This window comes from Clytia hemisphaerica, unplaced genomic scaffold, assembly GCF_902728285.1.
Source record: "Clytia hemisphaerica strain Z4C2 unplaced genomic scaffold, Clytia hemisphaerica genome assembly, whole genome shotgun sequence".
Taxonomy (NCBI): Eukaryota; Metazoa; Cnidaria; class Hydrozoa; order Leptothecata; family Clytiidae; genus Clytia; species Clytia hemisphaerica.
In genome coordinates, this window is record NW_027103888.1 from 138,834 (window position 1) to 161,929 (window position 23,096).

Below are 23,096 nucleotides of genomic sequence, written 5' to 3' on the forward strand. Positions count from 1 at the left end.
GATTAAGAAAGCTTTATCTTTATTTGCCATGTCCTGTTTAATTTTATTTAATATATTAATAGCCGTAGTCTGTTGTATGTCAGTTTGTTTTTTGTTTGTTTTTTGTGTGTCACTTTCGTTTTAGACAGGAACCCGTCTGCGTATTTTTTTTAAATCTGATGAATACTTGACGGGTCAGAGCTGTGAGTCCGATTTTGGACTCAAAAAAATTACAGTGGGAAATTCGAATTTAGCGCTGTCCTCACTTACTAAAATAAAAAACAAATTTCGGAAGTTGCGCTTTCTTTAAGAAAGTGTGACCAGTGAAACAATAACAGAATTTGATTGGCTGTGTTTTCAACCGTTATTAGGATATGGGAAATTCAAACTGTCAGCCCATACCATGCTATATATTTCGCCATCAGTATATAGCATAAGAAATCATAGCATGGATCTCCAGGCTACTTTCGTTTTCGCAAGCAATGTTCTTTTAAAAGATGACTTTTGCTTCTTGCTCCACAAATGTGTTAAATCAGATTCGCGCCGTTTTATAAAGACTTTGTTTTGATTGATAGATTAGACTTTTTTCTCTTTTTTTTCTTTCTTTTCTTTTTTGTTTTATGTTTTCGAATGTAATTAACGACCTTATTTGATTTGAGACATTCGAATTCTTTTCAAAACAAAAGAAAATCTTTTAAACAGAATCTGTTAAAGAAAAGAACAAATATAAAATAAAACATAAGAATCACAAGGCAAGTTTGTAGAACAACAGCAACATTAAAAATACATTCAAAAAGGCGGTAAAAACTAGAGTTCTTTCTTCGTAAAAAGGGACCTTTAAACATCTATGTCGATAATTATTTTGCTGTAAATCTAAGTCATTGTTGAATTTGAAAAGTTATCGAAGTTATGACGAAGTTATTTTATAAAAAGCAACATAAAATTGCGCAATCACGCTTTTTCTTTTTTGTCTGCGTGTCCTAGCTGCCTTCCGGGGGGACTATGGTTGCGAGCTGACTTTCGGCCCTGCCCCTCGGACCCTTAGCAGAATAAAGAGGAGAAGAAACAAGGGAAATTGTGTGCATTTTAATTCACTTTTTGGAAGTAATTTGACCAAATTTCTATCTTTCTGGGGGCAAAAAGTTGAAATTTTCCTATTTTTCCGATTCTTAGTGGGACCGAAGTTTGATTTTCCGATTTTTCAAACTGCCACGTTTCAAAAAAGGCACCCTTAAGGCCGGCACATACCCATACCCTTCTCTTGCCTAAGTACCCCCCCCCCCCCCCCGGGCTGCCTTTTTTTCGACGAATCACGTGTCAGTCATGTCTATTATTTCACTCCGCTTATCTTGACATCAAACTTTGAAGAGAATTTTTCTCTTTAATTTTGATTTCATCGTGTTTAAGCCACCTTCCCAACATCCAAAGGACTTTAAATGCGTTCAGCAAACAGCTAAACCGGCGTGCGACGCCGGGTACCGGCTAGTTTTATTTAACTTCTTAAACAAATTAAACAACTGATTTTAGATCATTTCCAACATGCAGGAGCCGATAACTCATCGAGATTTTCAGGACTCTTTTAGTCTTTAGTGGGACTGCAGCAAACGGGTTGTAAACCCTGCTAGTGCCTTTAAAATTAGAACTTCGATCTGGGGGGGTTAGGACACTCTCCAATCTCCTTGAATTCTCAAAAGAATGAAGAGAAGAGCTTTTTCTAGTATACAAGTACCCATATACAGCAGACAGGATTCACAGAGCGTACACGCACGGGCGATTAAACACGATCACGCGGAATGCGGGTCAGAAAATTCCCGTGAGCAATCTCGTTATTTATCAAAAAGTGACACGTTCTTGTAAAAATATTGACAAAATCTTTAAATACAATGATTGTCAAACAAATTCCCCAAAAAATATTGATCATACTGCAAGTGATGCTTATTGTATAAAAGGATATAAGTTGACAGTCAACTTAGCCTCAAAAAATTCGTAGAGATAGCTTATAGAGCTAAAAAAATAATGACACTTTCTTTTGTCATTTTATCATTGGAATTGACACTTTTTAATAAAAATTTTGATCACATTATAAAATACAATGGTTCTAAAGTCACTTTAATCAAGAATTATATTTATACTCAATGTGATGCAGGAAATATAAATGGATATGAATTGACAGTACAAAATAGCTTTCCATGCTCTCAGCGCACGTGTTTAAGGCAAATAAGCATATTACAGGTGGTATATGTATTATAGGTATTATATGTGTTATATATTACTCTCATATTACATTTACTTTCCAAATCGTACTTTTGATGTATGTTATTCTTTTTCGGTAGCCGGTAATTTTTTAACTCCCCAACTCGAAACTAGCAACTCCCTAACTCGCGACTAGAATAGTTTCCAAACTCTTAAGCAGACCTATACTACCTGGGGTTTTATAGAGGTCTGCGATTCAGACTATTATTTCCCTTGCACTTTTGCCTATGGCGTTACTATTTTAGAGATAGGAAACAGACCGACCTGGCACATTGAAAAGGAGCGATTTTAATCAATAATTTATCGATAAAACAAGTCGATGGGGAGAAGGTTAAAATATCGATAATTTGTCGATAAAACAAGTCGATGAGGAAAAGGTTAAAATATTGAGATTTTTATCGATAAAACAAGTCGATGAGGAAAAGGTTAAAATATCGATAATTTATTGATAAAACAAGTCGATGAGGAAAAGGTTAAAATATCGATAATTTGTCGATAAAACAAGTCGATGGGGAGAAGGTTAAAATATCGATAATTTGTCGATAAAACAAGTCGATGAGGAAAAAGTTAAAATATCGAAAAATTATCAATAAAACAAGTCGATGCGGAAAAAGTCAAAATATCGATAATTTATTGATAAAACAACTCGATGAAGAAGAGGTTAAAACATCAATAATTTATCGATAAAACAACTCGATGAAGAAGAGGTTAAAACATCAATAAATTATCGATAAAACAAGTCGATGCGGAAAAAGTCAAAATATCGACAATTTTTTGATAAAACAACTCGATGAAGAAGAGGTTAAAACATCAATAATTTATTGATAAAACAAATCGATGCGGAAAAGGTCAAAATATCAATAAAACTCTATAAGTTTAACTATCTGCGCAGATAGTTAAAACATCGATAAAATTATGTAAAAAAGAATGGATGTGTATTTTTTGAAGATTTTTCTGTTTTCTCAAAAGTATTTTTGTGGTCATAACTTTGAAAGTGTTGTCATAACTTTGAAAGCGTTGTCATAGCAACAATTTAAGAGTTCTGTCCACTCAATTAAAAAAATCAAATAAAAAAATTGTGTAATAAAATGAACAATCAAAATCTGATGATGAAACAAACGCGTAGGGTGTTGGTGGGGATAGCTAAAGCAGAAAATGTACCATTTAGTGGTCTTAATAAGAGGTCATTGATAGATCATATTCAACACTATCGTGATACAGTGGGTACATTGTATAGAGAGAAGAAAGGCGATCTGAAAGCTCTTGCTAAAGCAGAGGGTATTAGAGGTTATGGAAGTTTAAACAAGCGTAAATTGATAGATACAATTTTGTATCATCGAAGGGTAATACAACCTCATATCGAAGATCTTAGTAAACTTACAAAATCAGAGCTAGTCAACTTGGCTAGAAGGGAAGGTCTGAAAGTGATTGGTGGAAAGAAGGTTCGTATAGCGCAAAATATTGCACAAAATAGAGTCTCAAGTAGACTAGAACCTATGAGGCACATTGTTGAAGATGTTGCTAATAGTAAAGTTGTTGAATTGGCGTTGTCAAAGCGATTTAGATCTGAGGAAATAGAAGGTGCATTTGATGGTGGATATGTTAGATTTAGAAGTAAAGGTGTTGAAGAACATCAAGGCGTTGTTAGTGTAGAGGAATATACACAACGAACAAGACACCATGTATTTAAAGTGTTAGAGGAGATGATTAGACGAGGGGAAAGTTGGAAAGTTCATTTAGAAATAGCAATTTTGTTTAGAAGGCGAGATGGAAGCGAAGAAACGAGGAAAATAATATGGTCAAATCCACCACATGTTATTATGGAAGGTTCTGATATAGAAGAAGTTTTAGATGAAATGCGTGCGTCTTTGATGCGGCAATATGAAAGGATAATTAATACAATGGAGGCTAGTGATTTTGTGTTTATACGTGTGATTGAAATGATGTATCACTGTCACAGGGTGGATTTGAATCGAGGAGGATCATATATTGAACTTCCAGAATGGGTTAAAAATAAGAAATGTTGTATCAACCCAAAAAATGAAGATGATGAGTGTTTTAAGTGGGCTGTAACTGTTGCTTTGCATCATGATGAGATTGGAAAGAATTCACAGCGTATATCCAAGATAAAACCATATGTTGATAAATATAATTGGAATGGTATTGATTTTCCCACACCGAGTAGCCAGTGGAAGAAATTTGAGAAACAGAACCCTGATATTGCTCTGAATGTGCTTTTTATTGACGATGAAAAAAAGAAAAAGATTCGACAAGGATACATCTCAAAATACAACATGGAGAGATCCAAGTGCGCAGATGTGTTGATCGTACAGGAGGAAAAGAAGAGGCATTACGTGGCGATCAAATCAATATCAGCTCTTCTTAGAGGTGTAACTTCAAACCATGACGGAGACTTTTATTGTCGCAACTGTCTTGGTAGTTTTGCAAGCCGAGATGCTCTAGAGCTGCATGTTCAAGCATGTAAGGATCATGATTTTTGTTATGTAAAGATGCCTGAGGAAGGTAAAAACATTTTAAGATATCAAGAAGGTTCTAAATCGATTAGAGTACCATTTGTGATTTACGCTGATACAGAATGTATACTTCGACCAATTCAAAGTGTACAAGATAGGGAAGATAAACCATCAACTCGTAATGTTGCAGAGCATGTAGGTTGTGGTGCTGCTATGTTGATAAAATTTGCACATGGTGAGTATGAAAGGGCGTTTAAACATTGTAGGGGAGAAGATGCAATCACAACATTTTGTAAAACTCTGAAAGTTGAAGTTGAGAGAGTATTGAGATATAAAATGCGCAAAATGGAGCCTTTAACTGATGAAGAAAAACTGAATATCGCGAAGCAAGAGCATGTCATTTATGTAGAAAGAGATTTGAAGTATCAAAAAACATAGGAGATCGTAAAGTGCGAGACCACTGCCACTACACAGGGAAATATCGTGGAGCAGCCCATAGTAGTTGTAATTTAGCGCATAGAATACCGAAACACGTGCCAGTAGTGTTTCACAATTTGAGCAACTATGATGCGCATATTATTATTCGAGAATTAGCGCAACAGTTTGATGTTGATGAAATGGAAGTTTTAGCGGAGAATACTGAGAAATATATAAGTTTTTCGGTTCCAATTTATGTTGATATTAGAGATGAGGATGGAAATGTTGTGATGTATGAGGATAAGACTGGAAAAATGAGGAAGAAAACAAAGAAATGTATGCTAAGATTTATTGATAGTTGTCGATTTATGAAGGCTTCTTTAAGTAGTTTAGTGGATAATCTTGTTGGTACAAATACGGATGGTATCAAGTGTTGTGAAGATATAGATTTGGAATTAGTGGAAATAGATAGCAATTATATGGCAAGATTTGAATGTGAAGAATGTAAAAGCATTAAGACAAGACAATTGGAACGGGAAGCAATAGAAAAAAGGTTTAGCAATTTACGCATAAGATGTGTTAATGATGAACATTTTAGATTGTTTTTGCGTAAAGGTGTATATCCTTATGAGTATATGGATAGTTTTGAGAGATTTGAAGAGGTAGGTCTATCTGAAAAAAAGGCGTTTTATAGTCACTTGAATTTGAGCGACATATCAGATAGAGATTATCAACATGCTGTGAAGGTATATGACGCGTTAGAATGTAGAGATTTGGGTGATTTTCATGATTGGTATTTATGTAGCGACGTGTTGTTGCTAGCAGATGTATTTGAAAATTTTCGAGACACATGTCAAAGCAAGTACGGGTTGGATCCCGCTCACTTTTACTCTGCGCCTGGCCTATCATGGGCAGCAGCTTTGAAGTTTACACGTGTGGAGCTTGAGCTCTTGACAGACGAAGACATGCTGCTGATGTTCGAGAAGGGGATCAGAGGCGGCATGTGCCAAGCGATCAATCACTACGCTCGAGCCAACAACAAGTACATGGGCGAGCGGTATAAGGAGAATGTTGAGTCGTCACACATCATGTATCTCGACGCCAACAATCTCTATGGGTGTTCGATGTCTAGAAAGCTGCCTACAGGTGGCTTTGAGTGGGTTGAAGACCCTGAGAGTATAGACATTTTGGGATATAGCGACGGTGACATTGGCTACGTGCTGGAAGTCGACGTCGACTATTCAAAGACTCTGCACAAATTGCACAACGAGCTTCCGTTCCTTCCTGAAAAGATGAGACTAGGCAAGGTGGAGAAACTAGTATGTTCTCTCTATGACAAGGAGAAGTACGTCGTGCACATTGATACGCTGAAGCAGGCCATGGAGCACGGCTTGGTGCTGAAAAAGGTGCACCGAGCAATCTCGTTTCAGCAGAGTGCATGGTTAAAGCCTTACATCGATTTTAACACCCAAGAGAGGGCAAAGGCCAAGAATGACTTCGAGAAAGACTTTTACAAGCTAATGAACAACAGCGTGTTCGGCAAAACGATGGAGAACGTTCGTGAACACAAGAATATCAAGCTGGTCAACAGCGAGAGGAAGCGCAAAATGTATGCCTCGAAGGTTAACTACAAGAACACGGTGCGCTTCACCGATAAGTTCATGGCCATGAACATGAGACGGAACAAGGTCGTGATGAACAAACCGGTCTATCTCGGCTTTGCGATTTTGGACTTGAGCAAGACGGTGATGTACGAGTTTCATTATGATTACATCAAGCCGAAGTATGGTGGAGCAGCTAAGCTAATGTATATGGACACCGACTCACTGGTTTACCACATTAAGACCAAAGACTTTTACGGGGACATCGCGGACGATGTAGAGGCCAGGTTTGATACGAGCAACTATCCGAAGCCCAAAGATGAGAGCGACGTCAAGTATCGCCCGCTGCCCATTGGGCTGAATAAAAAGATCATAGGCAAGATGAAGGACGAGCTGGGTGGTAAGATCATGACAGAGTTTATTGCCCTGAGGCCGAAGATGTACGCTTATGAAAAGCTCGACGGAGGAGTTGACAAGAAGTGCAAAGGAACCAAGAAGTGTGTGGTTAAGAAGCAAATTGAGTTTAAGGACTACAAGCAAGTATTAGAGACAGGAGATATCCAGTATAGAACGCAGCAGCGGTTTGTTAGTGAAAAGCATCGAGTTTATACACAGTCTGTGCGGAAAGTAGCGCTAAGTGCAGATGATGACAAGAGAATACAAGCTGGAAATCAAACATGGGCTTATGGAACTTCAGTCGGTATTATATGTAGAGAAGAATTGGAAGTTAAAGCTTGGCATTTTGATCGTGCATATGACTGGTGTTTTGATGAAGATCATAAACAAGAGGTTTTAGAGCTTGATCACATTGTGGCATGTTAAAAGAACCGCTAGAAAAGACGGGATAACTATGCTTGCAAGAGGCTATATTGAGATGTAAACATTAATTAGTGAATGAAAAAAATTCGCTAATTAGTTACAAGTCATTAAATAGATTGTCAACTTCCGAAAGTAATTTTTGATGATTAGACACAAATAGGTTGAAAATACTGCTTAGTAAATGTGGTGGTTGGCCGAGTGGTTAAGAAGACAGCTTTGTAATCACAAGGTCCCGAGTTCAAATCTCACGCAGTGCGAAAGCAATTGCAGATCTCTCATGTCCTGGTTGTAAAACTTGCATGAGTGCGCACTCTCCCGTAGTTGAGTTGGATAACGCGGATTGGTTAGACTTCGGTCTGACTGACAATTGTCAGTGTCAGGTGGCTCTGGTCCAAAGAGACATTCAGGTTACCGTCAATTCGATCGAAATTCAGCAATAAACGCCAGGGCAAAGAGTGTTAGCATGAATCATAAAGATTACTCGAGAACAACTATCGCACATAATAACATCACGCATCAACAATCATCAATGGATCTCGAAGATAAAAATCCATGGGGATTCTCTGGAAACAGAGTTTTGACTTTTTTTGAAAAAATAACCATAGAAAACAACTGTTTAAAAATAAAAAATGATCATAGAAGCAATTTTCGTATTACCAGTTTATGTTGTAATTTTTGTAATTTATTTTCGCTTTCAGTCTATAATAAAAGCTATGACAGAAAAAGCAAATGATATTATATCTGAATTGATTTCTGAAACAGAGTCTCAGAGTGATATTAGCAAGCGTGATTTTTTGTTGGAAAAGATTAAGAGCGGAGAGCCCATTGCGAACTCAAAAACCCTATGGACTGTAGAGCGACTCGAAAAAGCCTCAGACAAGGTTGTTGATAAGCTGTTTGACAAATATCAAAATCCTCCACCAGTCAAAATCAATAAGCAAGAGGCCTTAGAGTTAGGAAAAACTATCTGCCCTGTGGTCATCGAAATGTACGCGGAAGGTCTGAAAACTCTCGTAGATCAGATGCCTTATATCAAAGGTCGCTATATAATTAACAGTGAAAAACTCAAAAGAAACATATCAACAAACAAACTATTTTGTGATAATTTAGCGATAAAAATAGGATCAAAAATGATTGAACAAATGGGTGAAAACTCTGCCACGCGTGTCGGTGTATCTTTAGCGGCAATGACCTGGGATGCTTTGGAGAAGAGAGAGGAAAGAGTTGAAGTTGGCGATAGTTCTGAAAATAAAAAAGATGAGTGAAGAAATATATAAGTGCGATGAATGTGGAGATAGGTTTTTCATGTATAAAATGGACTCTCTTGACGCTTGGAACTTTTATCATATTATACAACCTGAAGATGAATATACATTTTGTAAAGGCTGCGTGTATAAACTTTTATATAAGTATCATCGCAAGAATGTACTCGATATGAAAGACTTGGTTGAAAAATGGTAATTTGTAGCGTGTTTGCACTACAAATAAATGACTGAAGAAACGCTAAGCAATATTTATTATCAGCCTGAGAATCTTTGGACGGGGCGCAAAGCCATCAAGTTGTTACAAAAAGAGTCTGGAGAGCCGTCCAAAGTAGTAAAGACTTGGCTAGCAAAGCAAGCTCTCTGGCAAATTCATTTACCAAAGCCGAAGAAGATTAACTATGCTCATTTTTACGTTACAAAACCAAATAGAATACATCAAGCTGATTTACTGTATTTGCCGCACGACAAAGTTTATCAAAATACATACAAATACACCCTAAATGTCATCGATATTGCTTCGGGATATAAAGCAAGTCGACCTTTGCGAACAAAAAAGGCGAGTGAGGTCGCAGCGATGTTTAAAGACATTTATAGAAAAGGGCCTTTAAAATATCCAGATGAACTCCACGTTGACTCTGGAACTGAATTTAAAGGCGATGTTTTGAAGCTGATGAAAGAGCATAACGTGCCTGTAAAAAGTGCTGTCACAAAATATCATCACAACTTTACTGCTTTTGTAGAGAACTTTAATAAGCAATTAGCGGTAAAGTTATTTAAACCTCAAGACGCGCAAGAGTTGCGCAGTGGAGAAGACTCAAAGATCTGGGTGAAGAATCTGCAAATGCTTGTATCAAAGCTGAACAGCACCAAGCTTGAACGTGTTGGCATGACGCCTGCGAAGGCAGTTAAGCTTGATAGTGTTGAGTTGAAGATCAAGCCATATGAGTCGGAGAAAGTCGCTTCTACTGATGGTTTATATAGGTATTTGCTTGAGCCTGGAGAGGAGAACAGTGATAGCAAAAAACGAGCGACTGACAATATTTGGTCTAGGGAAACTTTCAGACTGGATCGCATAATAGAAAATTCAGGACAACGCGTCTTATATTACCTCGGCGAAGGTCCTCAGAGGGCCTTTGTACGAGAAGAGCTTATGTTGATTCCTGAAGATACACAGAAGCCTCCTGAGTTGGTAAAAGATTGGTAGATTGCCTACCCATAGGGCGCACCAAAGGTGTAGCGGCTCAACAAGAGCAGCCAAAGCGATAGTTGAAGAAATTAGAGAATGTAATGTGTTTACATGCTTATTTCTCATTCCAAGCAACGTAAGTACTGTAGAAAATTTGAAAAACTCAAAAGTTGTACTTAAAAAATATATAATAAAGAAATGGGAAACAGTTTGTCGAAGGAAGAAGAGTGCGAAAAATGTTTGATATACGAGAATAAATGCAAAGAATATGAGCGTCATATCCAAAAAATTAATGAGTCACACTTAGAATGGCGTGATTTAAGTGAAAAATTACGTAAAGAAGAAGTAGAGTGGGTTGAAAATTTAAGTGAAGAATTACGTAAAGAAGAAGTAGAGTGTGTTGAAAATTTTTACGAAGAATTACGTAAAGAAGAAGTAGAGTGTGTTGAAAATTTTTACGAAGAATTACGTAAAGAAGAAGTAGAGTGTGTTGAAAATTTTTACATTGAGCGTTTAAAAATAAGTGAAGAATTACATAAAGAAGAAATAGAGTGTGTTGAAAGTTTTTACATTGAGCGTTTAAAAATAAGTGAAAAATTACGTAAAGAAGAAGTAGAGTGTGTTGAAAATTTTTACATTGAGCGTTTAAAAATTATATCTGATGCAGCTGTGAAAGTCATCAAAGAAGAGCGAAGTAACAATTAAGTGCTCTTAGCAGAGCCGCAAGCGATAAAGTGAGTTTGTGCATTGGTGGTGCCGCTTTAAAGAGGATGCAATCCAAGATTTTTACAGAAACCACTTTAATTTAGACGAAGAAGGGCGAGAAATATTTGAGACAGCTTTTGATATAAAAATCAATGTTAAGATTTAAGTAAGCCCGCAGACTTACTTAAACTGTAACTTTACGAATATTTATAAGCAAAAATCCCAACTAAAGTCATTCCACCGATAACTAGCGCAATTTCTGAATCTTTTTGCTGTCTTGACGGATTGTAAAAATCACTTAATTTTGGCTCTTTCAAAGGAGTAAAGTGATTTCCAGTCACTTCATGATATCTTTGCATTGCAGCCCCGAGATCAGTGAAAGTTTGTTTGGCATGACGTTGATCACGAAGAGTTTTGTTGATATAATCTAACCTTTGCTGACGTGAGTGTGCATATTCATCTCTTGCTTTGCTTAGTTTTTCCATAGCAAGATTGTGACGTTTCATCTCTGCTTTGCCATGATCTCCGAGTTGTCCAAAAATAAAGTTTGTTCCAGAGAACGCTAGTGCGTTGACTAGTGCCCCGCCTGCGATAACTGCTAAACTTGCCATTTATTTATTAGCCATTTTTTGAAAAAAGAAGCCATTTTTGAGCTTTTGCATAGTCGTAAATCAGATCAAATCCCATTATAGATGCTGTTATAATTGCAGTATTTTTGAAGGTTAAATTAAGCGATGGTTTGCTACCTCCCATCATGTAACCCACACCCATTAGGCCTAACGTCTTAAATAGGCCGTCTTCAAACGAATGAATTAATTCTTTCTTATCGATTGTAGACATCTTTATTATATATTTTAGTTCATGCGAAAAATGTCATTTTCTGGTTTTGCAACAGGTTGTGGCGTTGGATTTGAAGTGTTGCGTTTCCAGAGAAAAACTACTGCGATTCCCGCTAATGCGACAGCTGCACCTATACCATAGACGCTAGAACTTGAAAAAGTACTTGAAGAGGTACTTGAAGAGGTACTTGGACTCACTTCATTAGTACCTGCGGCTGCACTTGAATTCACCTGATTCTTGTTCTTAAGCAAGTCTTCCTTGTTTTTGCGGTTCCACTCAGCAAGTCTCTTGCCTGCTGCAACTCGACCGTCATTCTTAGTTTTCACGACTTGTTCGCTCATCTTTATTTAGAGAACTTTAAACATTCTTGGATGTTCTAGTCGAACGTAGAGGCAAGCGTGTTTCTCACGTTTGAGCTGCTCTTTAATTTTAGCGAGTTCTTCAGAGTTCATCAGATTTGTCTCTTCGTCAATTATCTTTAAGTCAGATTTTTCCGATGGATACCAGGTGAATAGCTGTTTTTTCTGTCGTCTAAGATTTTTTGGAACTGCTGTGTAAGATTGAGTTAAAAGCCACAAACTGTGCTGACGATGCCGTCCAGAAATAGCCAACTCAAGTAACGGTTGACGCTTTTTATCCAAGGTTTCATCTGATATCATGTCATCAACGATAAACAAAGTCTCTTCACCTGAAAACAGCTCTGAAAGTTTTTCAATGAGCTCGAAGAGATTTTTCTTAGGCTCAAATACAAAAATGTAGCCATCTTTCCAGATCCAAGATCTTTCGAGATAAGTCTTGTTCCATCGTAAAGTAGGGCATAAAATTACAATGTTTTCAAAGTGATGTTTATATTCTTTTTCGATCAAATCGAGAACTTTTTGCGTCTTACCACAGCTTGTGGGACCTGAGAAAATTGCAGTGTGAGGTTGTTTTACATAACTCATTTATTTTGTGTATCCTTGATACACGAAACTACTTGGTTTACTTAGGCCTCGACACTGTGAAATCTTCCATTTGAAATGTTCAATTGAGCATCTTGAAATACAAAAATGTGAAGGTTCAACTTACCATTCCCAGTTCCGGCTACTCGATGTATTCCCAAAGTGACACCTTCAGATAAGTTTTGTAAATTAGCTCCGTTGCCGTGTTGAGTGGCATCTGTGCTAGGTCTCAAGTCGAGACAAAGAGCATATTTTTCAGTTAGAAAATCGCCTAAAGATACACCGTTTTCATTAAACAATTTTAGTATTTGATCAAAAGTGTTTTCTTTCTGCATACCCGAAGCATATAAAGCATTGACTTTTTCTACACCTTCAATTCCGATGCTAACCTTGGTGATGTCGAGGTTCTTAAACTTCTCTGTGTGAGCAAACTGTTTTCTGTCATCGGGATCTATAGCTAGAATCAGAATATGAGACATGCTCTTGGATGGAGCATTAACCGCTAAGTTTACGACAGTGTCAGACTTGTTGATTGACATGAACCGATGTTCAAAGACTCGTGTAAAGGGCAAAGCTAGCCTTTGGTAGACGTTTTTCATTGAACTAGCCAGGCTTGAAGATGTCACCTGATCCCACTCTGTGCGAATGTCAGTCACCGAGTAGTCGTAGTCAGCATCTGTTGCTGCTGCCAAAGTTGAAGTGCTACCTAAAATGATTGCCTTTTTATCGTTGAAGGTCAGCTTGATTTCAAGCTTGTCGGCAAGCGACGCCTGATGATAAGGTCCGATGTCATTGAGCAGCTCAAAGTCTATGGGGATTCTAAAGCGATTTTCATATGTTTTAGCAATCGCCGTTTCTTCAGACGTTCCGGTTGCCGCTTTTGAATCTACCCTTAATTTGAGACCATTTTCTGTATGAATGCCTTGAAAAATTCGTCTTGATTTGTCTTTTTTTGACAACCAAAAGTCTTTATACGTCATGATCTCGTCATAGTTGTTGATCGAGAGCACTTCGTTTCCCTCGAAGTAAATCTTGAACGTTTTGATGATTTTTCTTCCGACGTTTGGCACAACGCTCCTCGCCTTGTCTTTATCACCCTTGAGGTTCAGTGCAAAACTAATAAAAAAGCTACCAGGCACAACAACATCGTGTTCTCCCAGGTTAGGAAATCTAACTTGAAGTGTTTGTCCCGGTTCAATAGAGCTTGGATTGTGAGTAACAACCACATGTTGTCGGTGTGCCCGACCAGCTTTCATAACTCTCCTGTTTCTGTAAGGATCAATATCTACCATTTATTTTATAAAAGAAATGATTGAACCAGATTTCATAGATGAAGAACAAATTCCTCTTCTTCATAGAGAAGATAATTTTGACGATGTATACGATGACAACATAGTCAATGAGACTAGTTTTACAAAACACGATGATATAATAATACAAAACGAAGCTACGCAAGCAGAACTCCGCTTGCGTGAAAAACATCTCGATGAAAAAGAAAAGCGAGTCAATGCCTTAGAGCGCGTATTTCAAGTCGAAATATCTTCCGAAGAAAGATCTAAATTTCGACTTGTCAACGACGTTCTACAGTATGAAAAATCGCCTGGAGAATACACAAACGTGACAAAGTCTAACGGAGAGTTTCTAGCCGAAAGCACACTTCGAAGTCGTCTCGGTGCCCACCTCGCTCAAAGGCTCCTCGGAATTGAAACATCTAAAGCAGCTAAAAGTCGATTTAAATCAATGCTTAAAAAACTACCTACAGAAATTGAAATGGAAGATCTCACACCACAAAGGCTTGAAGAAGTCCTCAGAGAAGTAGTTTCAGTTGCAACCAACACCGACCTAGACACGAGAGAGTTTGACGGCATCGACAACGCTCTCACCAGAATGAAAGGGGAGCTTTTAAACAACACCTCAAAGCTCTCCGAAATTGACAAACACATTGAGCGAGAACAAAAGAAGCTAAAAGACATCGATGAAGATGCAACTCTCGAAGATCACCGAAAAAAAATCCAAGATCGACTCAAAGATCTTCAGCAAGAGCGTAAAATCAGGCTTGAAATTGCTTCTCAAAATAGAAAAGAACTCACGAGTCAAATTGCTCGTATTCGAGACACTCTCTATGAACTCTGTGAAGATGATCTGAGCCTGCGAGAAAAAGTCAAGCTCGTTTTTAGAGAACATGGATTAACCATAACAGCCGTACTAACTGCTGTTGGATTGCTTATTTCAACTATTATCACCTCTTTAGCAGGAAGTGGTAGTGCAGGAAAACCTTCAACTCCTTCCAAAAATCCAAACACAATCAAAGAGTGGGTCAAAAACAAGTTAAAAGCTCTGGCCAGAGTCCTAGGTAGACTCGCAGCAAAAGCGGCAGCTGCCATTCCAGGGATCATCGGATCGATCATCGCTGGCATCTTAAACTTTCTCAAAAAAGCTGTCGTTGCTGCAAGTCAGCACGTATGGCTGTTCCTTACCTCTATCGCAACGTTAATAGGCTATCGCTTATTATACCCACCACCAAAAAAGCGTTAAAACACTAATTCCTAAAATGATGGCTGTTTTTTCATCCTCGTGATCATCAAGAGTATGAACCCTTTTGACATGTTTACTCTGCACCTGGTGCACCTGCTGCACATGCTGCACCTGCTCATGCTGAGCCGCCAGGCGATTGTGCCCTACCGGATCATGCTGAGCCGCTACACCTTTGGTGCGCCCTATGGGTAGGCGATCCGCTAGATGACTTTTTGTGACTGAACTCTGCGGTGTCTTTTTCAAAAACACCAAAGACGGTTTTGGTAATATAGCCTTTCCCAAGTTAAACCCAGACTTGTTTATCACAATCTTGTCGTTGTAACCGTCGATGACTTGGTTAAGTGGTTTCAACAGCATATCTGACGGCAACATATAAAGACCTTTGCCAACGCTATAGTCCAAGCTTGATCGCGCATATTTCAACGTGTTTTGATATCTCGAGACGTCGTCTTGCAACGATACTGCCTTGTTAATGACGTCTGATAAGTTATCGTGAAACAATCGCTGAGCTACTATTGCCTCAGCGTCATTTCCGAGTATGCCATGTCGCGCCCCAGCTTGCGAGGTCAACACGAGGTAAGTGTAAGCTCGGATGCTCTCGCTAATCTTTTCCAAGCCAGCTTTGGTGAATCCGTGTGAGTCAGGCATGATCCACTTAAAAGGTGACGCGTGTGAATCTTGCCACTGGTAATAACGACCTGCATAGATGTGAAAGTTTCTCGACGTCCCATACTCGTTAGAAACTCTGATGGCTTGCTCTTTTGAGCAGTTGTTGTTGTATTTATCGAAATTTTCCTCGTTTGGCAACGGAGCCAATATCCGCCTCAAGATCCTTCTAACATGATAATAGGCATGGAATCGATAAAGAGCTCTGACGAGGGGCTGCTTAGCGTTGAGGTGCTTCACAGACACTCCGAGAGCCGATGTAGCGCAATGAACAGCAAAGTTCAGCTGCGTATCCCAAAGCTTTAGAGGGTCGTGCTGCATGTTATAGGCGCTCCTTGCGCTCTGAAAACCTCCTGCATCGTAAAAATCTCCATGACCGTAATACCGATATGTGCTCGCAGCAAAAAGCGATCCTTCCAGTTTGATGTCGAACCCTGTTGAAATCTGATTGTCATCTTGCACAACAATACGTAGCTCTGACAAGTCTTGTCCTGTTATTTTCTCCTTAAATCCTCCTGACTGAGCATAGTGTGCTTTTGAATTGTATTGAAAATTCATTTATTTAAAAGAAAGGCGATGCAAGTCATATTAACAAAATTAGATCCCATAAAAATTGAGAACCTCCCTAATGGAGAAATAGACCTTCAAGAGCTAAAGCTTTGGCCAGGCTGGACTCACCCAAAATTCACAACCATTCTAACTTACCAAATAGCCTCTGATAACTATGCTCTCCAAGTAATAATGAATAAAAATTACACCTTTGACGTTCTCGCTCAAGACATCAATAATGCTCTCAATCAAAACGATGAACAAATCGTAAAACTTGATCACAAAAACGGGAGAGTCACTTGGCAAGTTTTACCTCCACCTAAAACTGAAAAATCAAAATTATCAACAGGAATGATAGCCTTTCTAAGGCCACACAACATAAAGCTATCAGACGAGCTCGTCAACCTCTTTAAACTAAACGGTGTTCAGGCAGACAAATATGGCATCATGACTGGTAATCCTATCGATAAATCCTCAATCTCGTTTTGTTTCTCAAACGCTTCCACCATCGTCTTCACATGTGATGAATGCGATAAAAAAACCATCGTAAACAACCAAAAAACCAATGCCATTGTTGCAATGCCCGTCACAGCTGATATGGATGGTTATCTTACAGCTACACTCACACAACCGGCTACTTTAACATTTAGCAACAACTTTACAAATCGCCTCAATTTCCGCGTTCAAGATGAACACGGCAACAATCTAATAACACGAAAAGTATTTTGCAGGCTTAAAATAAACCATGAGCGTTTATCCCGAGAAAATTTACCCTGATATCGCAAGTGCACCCACTGATGAAGGGCCACAACAAAGTCAAAATTATCGCCTCAAAAAAATCGAAGAGGCTGAAAAATTCTTACAAGATGAGGCAGAAAAAAGAGGTAAGCTTGCAAAACAGTTCAAACGACGAGCGATTGCTTCGACGATCAGTGATACTTCTCTAATCACTGCTATTACAATTTTAGAAGTTGCTTCTGTCGCGACCTTAACAACAGGAGTTGGAGCTCCTATAAGCATCGTTCTTGCTTCAGCTGGACTTTTGCTCGGTTTAGGTTCTGGAGTCATACACAAAACTCAAAAGGTTTTTGAATCTAAGACTAAAAAACACGACAAAATCAAGACCTTGGCAGAATCTAAACTGGATTCAATTTCAAACCTAGTTTCAAAGGCAATTAAAAACGCACACATTTCCCACGAAGAGTACCATTTCATCTTAAAAGAGGTCGAACACTATCGCGTCATAAAAGAACAAATACGAACCAAATCCAAAAAGGTAGCTGATGCCATCACTGCAGAGCAGCGCGAAGCTATCTTAGCTCAAGGTCGAGAAGAAGGAAAGCAAGATTTTTTACGCAAAATCGCTGCTACTTCAGATATCCCAACTGCCAATGCCATGTAAGCTTTGATCTGCCGCCAAAATATAGTGATTTGTAAAGGTGTGATTCCTTACAAATTACATGCTAATATCTCACATAATCAACTTCATAGCCACAAACTTCGCCAGTTTTCTCATCAATCTCCAAATCATCTTCATATACAATTTTACCCATTTCTGCATGCTCATAGCCAAGCCGCAGGCGATCAGCTTTAAATTTCAAATGCGTGACAAACCTTTGCAAGCTACACTTATCACACACTTCAAAATCTGTCTGCGTTCCAACACTTACCTGGTTCTTGCGCAGCTTTTTCGGTACTGGCTTACCTTGCAGTGCTAAAATAAGATCATCCTTATTCATCACGGAATACCTTTTTATACCCTGCGTCTTCGCTTGTTGTCGCAACTCCTTTAACTGTGTCATTTATTTTTATGACACAGTTAAACAACTTTCATAACTTATAATACCATATCATAACCACTGTCTTCCTCGTCATCGCTCAGCTGACTCTCAAAGCTAGGGTCTCTCTTCGTATATTTACACTCCTTCAAAAAGACCTGCAAGTGATAATTTGATCCCTGTCTATAAACGCTCCCTACCTTCAAAATTCCAGTCGCAAAACAAGACCCGATGTTGCTAGGTTTTTCCCATGGGTTTCCCTTAAATCTCGTTCTAATTTCACCATCCCAAGTGATAAGCTTTGGATTGATATACTTGCCATTGTTTAACGGTTCCCCCTCCAATTTTTTACCTAAGAGGTCTTCAATTTTCTTCAAAACAGCTTCATATTGTTGAGTCCAAACTTCATCTTCACCAACATTAAATCCCATCTTCCACGGAGAACTTTCATTATATTGTGAAACTCCTGATGAAACACAATCTTTTGGAGTTTTGATATATAGCGGCACAATCTGGCCTAACTCTACTTCATAACCAATAGTGTATCGAGTATCATGCTTATTCGCAACAACTCCCTCACTGACTCGAATCTTTTCCAAATCTACAATGTTAGTCAATTTATATTCGCTGTTAAATTCTTTGCTTGCAATTTCGATCTGACCAAACTTATACATTTATTATATATTTTTTGAGTCCAACTTGCATCAACTTTTAATCTTTGTCACTAGAAATCTCGTCATATTCCCAATCTGTCGCTTCTACACAATCTTCACCAGACAAGCGATCATAATAACTTCTCTCAATTGAAACATTGCTATCTTTGAAAAGTGCTTTTCTAAGGTAATATTCGTCTTTCTCACCTTCCCAGTCTTCAGAATTGAGGCTTTTTTCAATTTGAAGCAATAATTTATCACGCTTGATTTTCAATCTCCTGATCTTGTCTTTTGGAATCGGGCGAGTTATATATAAATCGGTGATTTGTGATTGAAAATTTTCAACTTGATAAAGTTTATCAAAATACCATTTACAATTATACTGACAGCTACATTCAGTCATTTATTATAAATTCAAATCCCCCAAATAACAACTTTTTAATTTTTTCTAAAGTACTTATGTTGCTTTGATTAAAAAATAAACAAATAAGCATTTTGATGACGTCATAGTTGGGAGTTTGGATGGCAGGTTGTTAACCTGCCATATCAGCTACCAACTTAAGTAGAAATTCATCAAAAACAAACTCTCTGCGCAGATAATCAGGATATCATGAAATCCTCGATTATAAATGGCTCCTATCATCAGGGCAAAAATTTTTTAAAATCCTAAACTAACATCAACTTTTTTTATGACCACAAAAATACTTTTGAGAAAACAGAAAAATCTTCAAAAAATACACATCCATTCTTTTTTACATAATTTTATCGATGTTTTAACTATCTGCGCAGATAGTTAAACTTATAGAGTTTTATTGATATTTTGACCTTTTCCGCATCGATTTGTTTTATCAATAAATTATTGATGTTTTAACCTCTTCTTCATCGAGTTGTTTTATCAAAAAATTGTCGATATTTTGACTTTTTCCGCATCGACTTGTTTTATCAATAAATTATTGATGTTTTAACCTCTTCTTCATCGAGTTGTTTTATCGATAAATTATTGATGTTTTAACCTCTTCTTCATCGAGTTGTTTCATCAATAAATTATCGATATTTTGACTTTTTCCGCATCGACTTGTTTTATTGATAATTTTTCGATATTTTAACCTTTTCCTCATCGACTTGTTTTATCGACAAATTATCGATATTTTAACCTTCTCCCCATCGACTTGTTTTATCGACAAATTATCGATATTTTAACCTTTTCCTCATCGACTTGTTTTATCGATAAATTATTGATATTTTAACCTTCTCCCCATCGACTTGTTTTATCAATAAATTGACAATATTTTAACCTTTTCCTCATCGACTTGTTTTATCGACAAATTATCGATATTTTAACCTTTTCCTCATCGACTTGTTTTATCGATAAATTATTGATTAAAATCGCTCCTTTTCAATGTGCCAGGTCGGTCTGTTTCCTATCTCTCCGCGAGAATGATCGCTACCGAAAACAAAAACACTGCAGATAAATACCGTGAGTATCATCACAAACACAGCTCGAATAAATTTTAATATTGTCTCTTTGAAAACTTGACCTCTGATACTCAGGGTAGCAGATAAAGGCTTCAGACACGTTACGGCTATTATTATATAAACCACTTTTTACCGCGAAAAATCTGGTCATTTACTACCAGTTTTGAAAATTTCAACCAGCGACCCCTTGCAACAAAACCTCAAAACCGGCGGACCTGAGGAGCCAGATTTTGCCGCAGAAAACAATTTGAGTTCCGAGAAGAATCGTATCCAGTGAAATAATACACAAATATTGCATAATGGTAGCCGAAGCACCGGCGATTAGACCAGCTTACAGCTTTTTTCAACATTTAAACGAAACCAGACGAAACCCTGCTTGGCTTTAGATTTTACTCCCAAAATGTACCATGGTGAAACAAGTCTGTGATTTTTTGGCATAAGAAGGTATGATATTAATATGTCTAATTTCTTTTCCTTGGAGTCTTCTGTTGCACAATTTTTTTTTCAAGTGATTTTGATTGAGAATTAGAATTACTGTGACGCGTGAGAGTGGTGGGGAGTCGGCAGGGTCGTAGCTCCGGCGTATTTCTATTTCTATTTCTATATATTTATTTGCATAAATTCATTAGAATTACTTTCGCAAATATTTAACAAAATATTTTTTAGGAAAATGAAAAAATTTAAGTCTATTAAATTAAGTTTATTTAAAATGTACATATAATGGTTAAAATATTAAAATAGTAAATAATAAATAATTGATAAGTAAGTTTAAATAGTAAGTTAAAAATAGTATTTCCAGAAAAACTAACAGTAGTTAGGAATTTAACGAAGGCAGAAATTTGCAAAAGTTTGTCGCGAGGTAGATTATAGACATGACTGAAAATTAGACAGAAGCTTAAGTGTTTTGTCTTAAGTAATTGAAAAGTGTATATGATTATAATACTTATTTAATAGTCAAAGAGTTTCTAAATTCGTCCCTTTCATTTAAATTTACAATTCCATTGTCCAAGCTATTCCATAGCTTAATAGTGAAAGGAAAAAATGAGTTTTCATAAACTTTAAGTTTTGCATGGATCAAGTTATATCTTACATTAGAAGTCCTTTGTCTTTTTGGTAGTAAAGACTTCTCCATGTATTTAAAGCCATTTACGCAATCAAATAACATTTTCAAACAAGATAAGTCTCTTCGCGTTTCAAGAGAATCGAGATTCAATCGTTTAGCCATTGCTGTTGGGCTGTAATGGTATGCCCATTTGTTCTCAATCCATCTACAAGCTTTGCGCTGGACCATTTCGATCTTGCTAGATAACGTTGTGTTGTTATGAGGGCACCAGACAGGGCTAGCATATTCGAGAATTGGGCGGATGAATATTTTGTAGCATTCGAGTTTGGTCTCTTTAAGACATGATTGAAGGTTGCGTTGCAGGAAAAGTCTCACATTGGTAGCTTTAGAGACAATCGTGTTAACGTGGTCTTTCCAATTTAGCTTTTTGTTGATGGTTACCCCTAAGTATTTGGCTTTGCTGACTGTTTCTAGTTTCTCATTGTGGATGAAGTAATCACGGACAGTAGGTTTTACTTTGTTTGTTATTCGCAAAACTTTACATTTCTTGGGATGGAATTCCATGGACCAATCGTCCGGTATTACTATTCGCCGGAATTAGCCAGAATGAACCAGAGCCACCTGAGTCACCCAGAGCCAGCCAGAGCCAGCCAGAGTGACCTAGAGCCAGCCAGAGCTACCCAAGAGCTAGCCAGAGCCAGCAATCAGCCAATCAGAATCAGTCATTTTGTCCTTATAAGGACAAGTTATGCTAAGTTAAGCTCAGTTGTCAGTTATGCTGCAGCCACCAGCGGATTTTTCCAAATATCTGTTCTTTTTTTCCAGGAGAAGAAATTTTATGAATAAATCTAGGAAACATATCCTAAAAGAACACCAAGGAGAAATCCAAGAACAGCCTAGAAATCTAGAAAATATCTACTCAGAAAATCCAGGAGGACACATATTCAAGTAAACTACATCTAATTTTCCGGGAATTTTCCAGCAATGTTATGAAGAACACATCAAATTTCCTGGAGACCTCTTTTTGTTCCAATAGTATAACCACCTTATCTCTAGAGAACAGCTATTATTTTCCAGGAGCGTCAAATTTCTGATAGAGTTCCCTGCCCAGTTACTTTTTACTTTTTTGAAAATCCTTTTCGACCAACGGTTAGACAACTTTTTACATGTTCTTCGTGTTTGTTTGGATTTTTTATTTGAGGCGATCTTCTTAGAATAAAAAACTTTCGAAGCGAGCGGTACTAGTGCCTAGTTCCCGACCGACGTACCAGTCTGCGACCGATCGCAAGAAAAAGAAAAATTGGTGGAAGGGCGGGACAAAAAAAGAATGAGCATCCCCTATAAACAAAACTAATTTTTCTTCAAAAAATTCAAACTTGAGTTTTATTTGTTATAAATCACAAAAATAATATTTTTTCCCGACCGACCGACCTAAGGTCGGGTGACGGCAAACTTACCTTTTTTAAATTCCAATAAGTATATTCACGTTTTTTAATAAGCACATCTAAATATTGGCTGTTGCTGGATGTGCTTATTTTCTTGGCCATAGGTTACACTTGCAAAAATTGCTATTTAAAATTCAGAACTCGGTATACTTGAAAAAAATAAAATAAAAACCCGGAAAACTTGGAAAAGACGAATTTAAACCATTAGTAATCTCATTTTTCACGGAATGAAGTCACACGAGGGGGAGAGATCGAACATACTCAAATAAAAACAAATAATTTATCAACAAAATCATTTTAGTGAGTTAGAACACAGTGTTTGTTTTTCCCTCGAAATCCAGAAAATCTATTGGCTAAAACACAAGTCACATGACTATCCGCGGCAAAGAATGGTTTTGAGGGAAATATGGGATAAAACTTCGACTTCAATTTCGAATTTTTTTGAAATTTA

At 37.5% G+C, this 23,096-nt stretch overlaps 2 protein-coding genes across 2 annotated transcripts in view; both read left to right on the top strand.

Annotated features, from left to right (window-relative positions):
* Positions 1 to 10,192: 10,192 nt before the first annotated feature.
* Positions 10,193 to 10,699, top strand: LOC136808510 (uncharacterized protein PF3D7_1120000-like). Its single transcript, XM_067065035.1, has one exon. The coding sequence runs from the start codon at positions 10,193 to 10,195 to the stop codon at positions 10,697 to 10,699; it is 507 nt and encodes a 168-aa protein (XP_066921136.1).
* Positions 10,700 to 20,461: 9,762 nt separating this feature from the next.
* Positions 20,462 to 23,096, top strand: part of LOC136808523 (rab GTPase-binding effector protein 1-like) — a 50,744-nt gene continuing 48,109 nt past the window's right edge. Inside the window, exon 1 of the mRNA XM_067065050.1 lies at positions 20,462 to 20,581. The gene's annotated coding sequence lies outside the window, so the exon portion shown is untranslated. The remainder of the gene's footprint in view (positions 20,582 to 23,096) is intronic.

What these genes read in the sequence shown, in the direction of transcription:
- LOC136808510 (XM_067065035.1), top strand. Translation starts at nt 10,193, where the DNA reads ATGGGAAACAGTTTGTCGAAGGAAGAAGAGTGCGAAAAATGTTTGATA.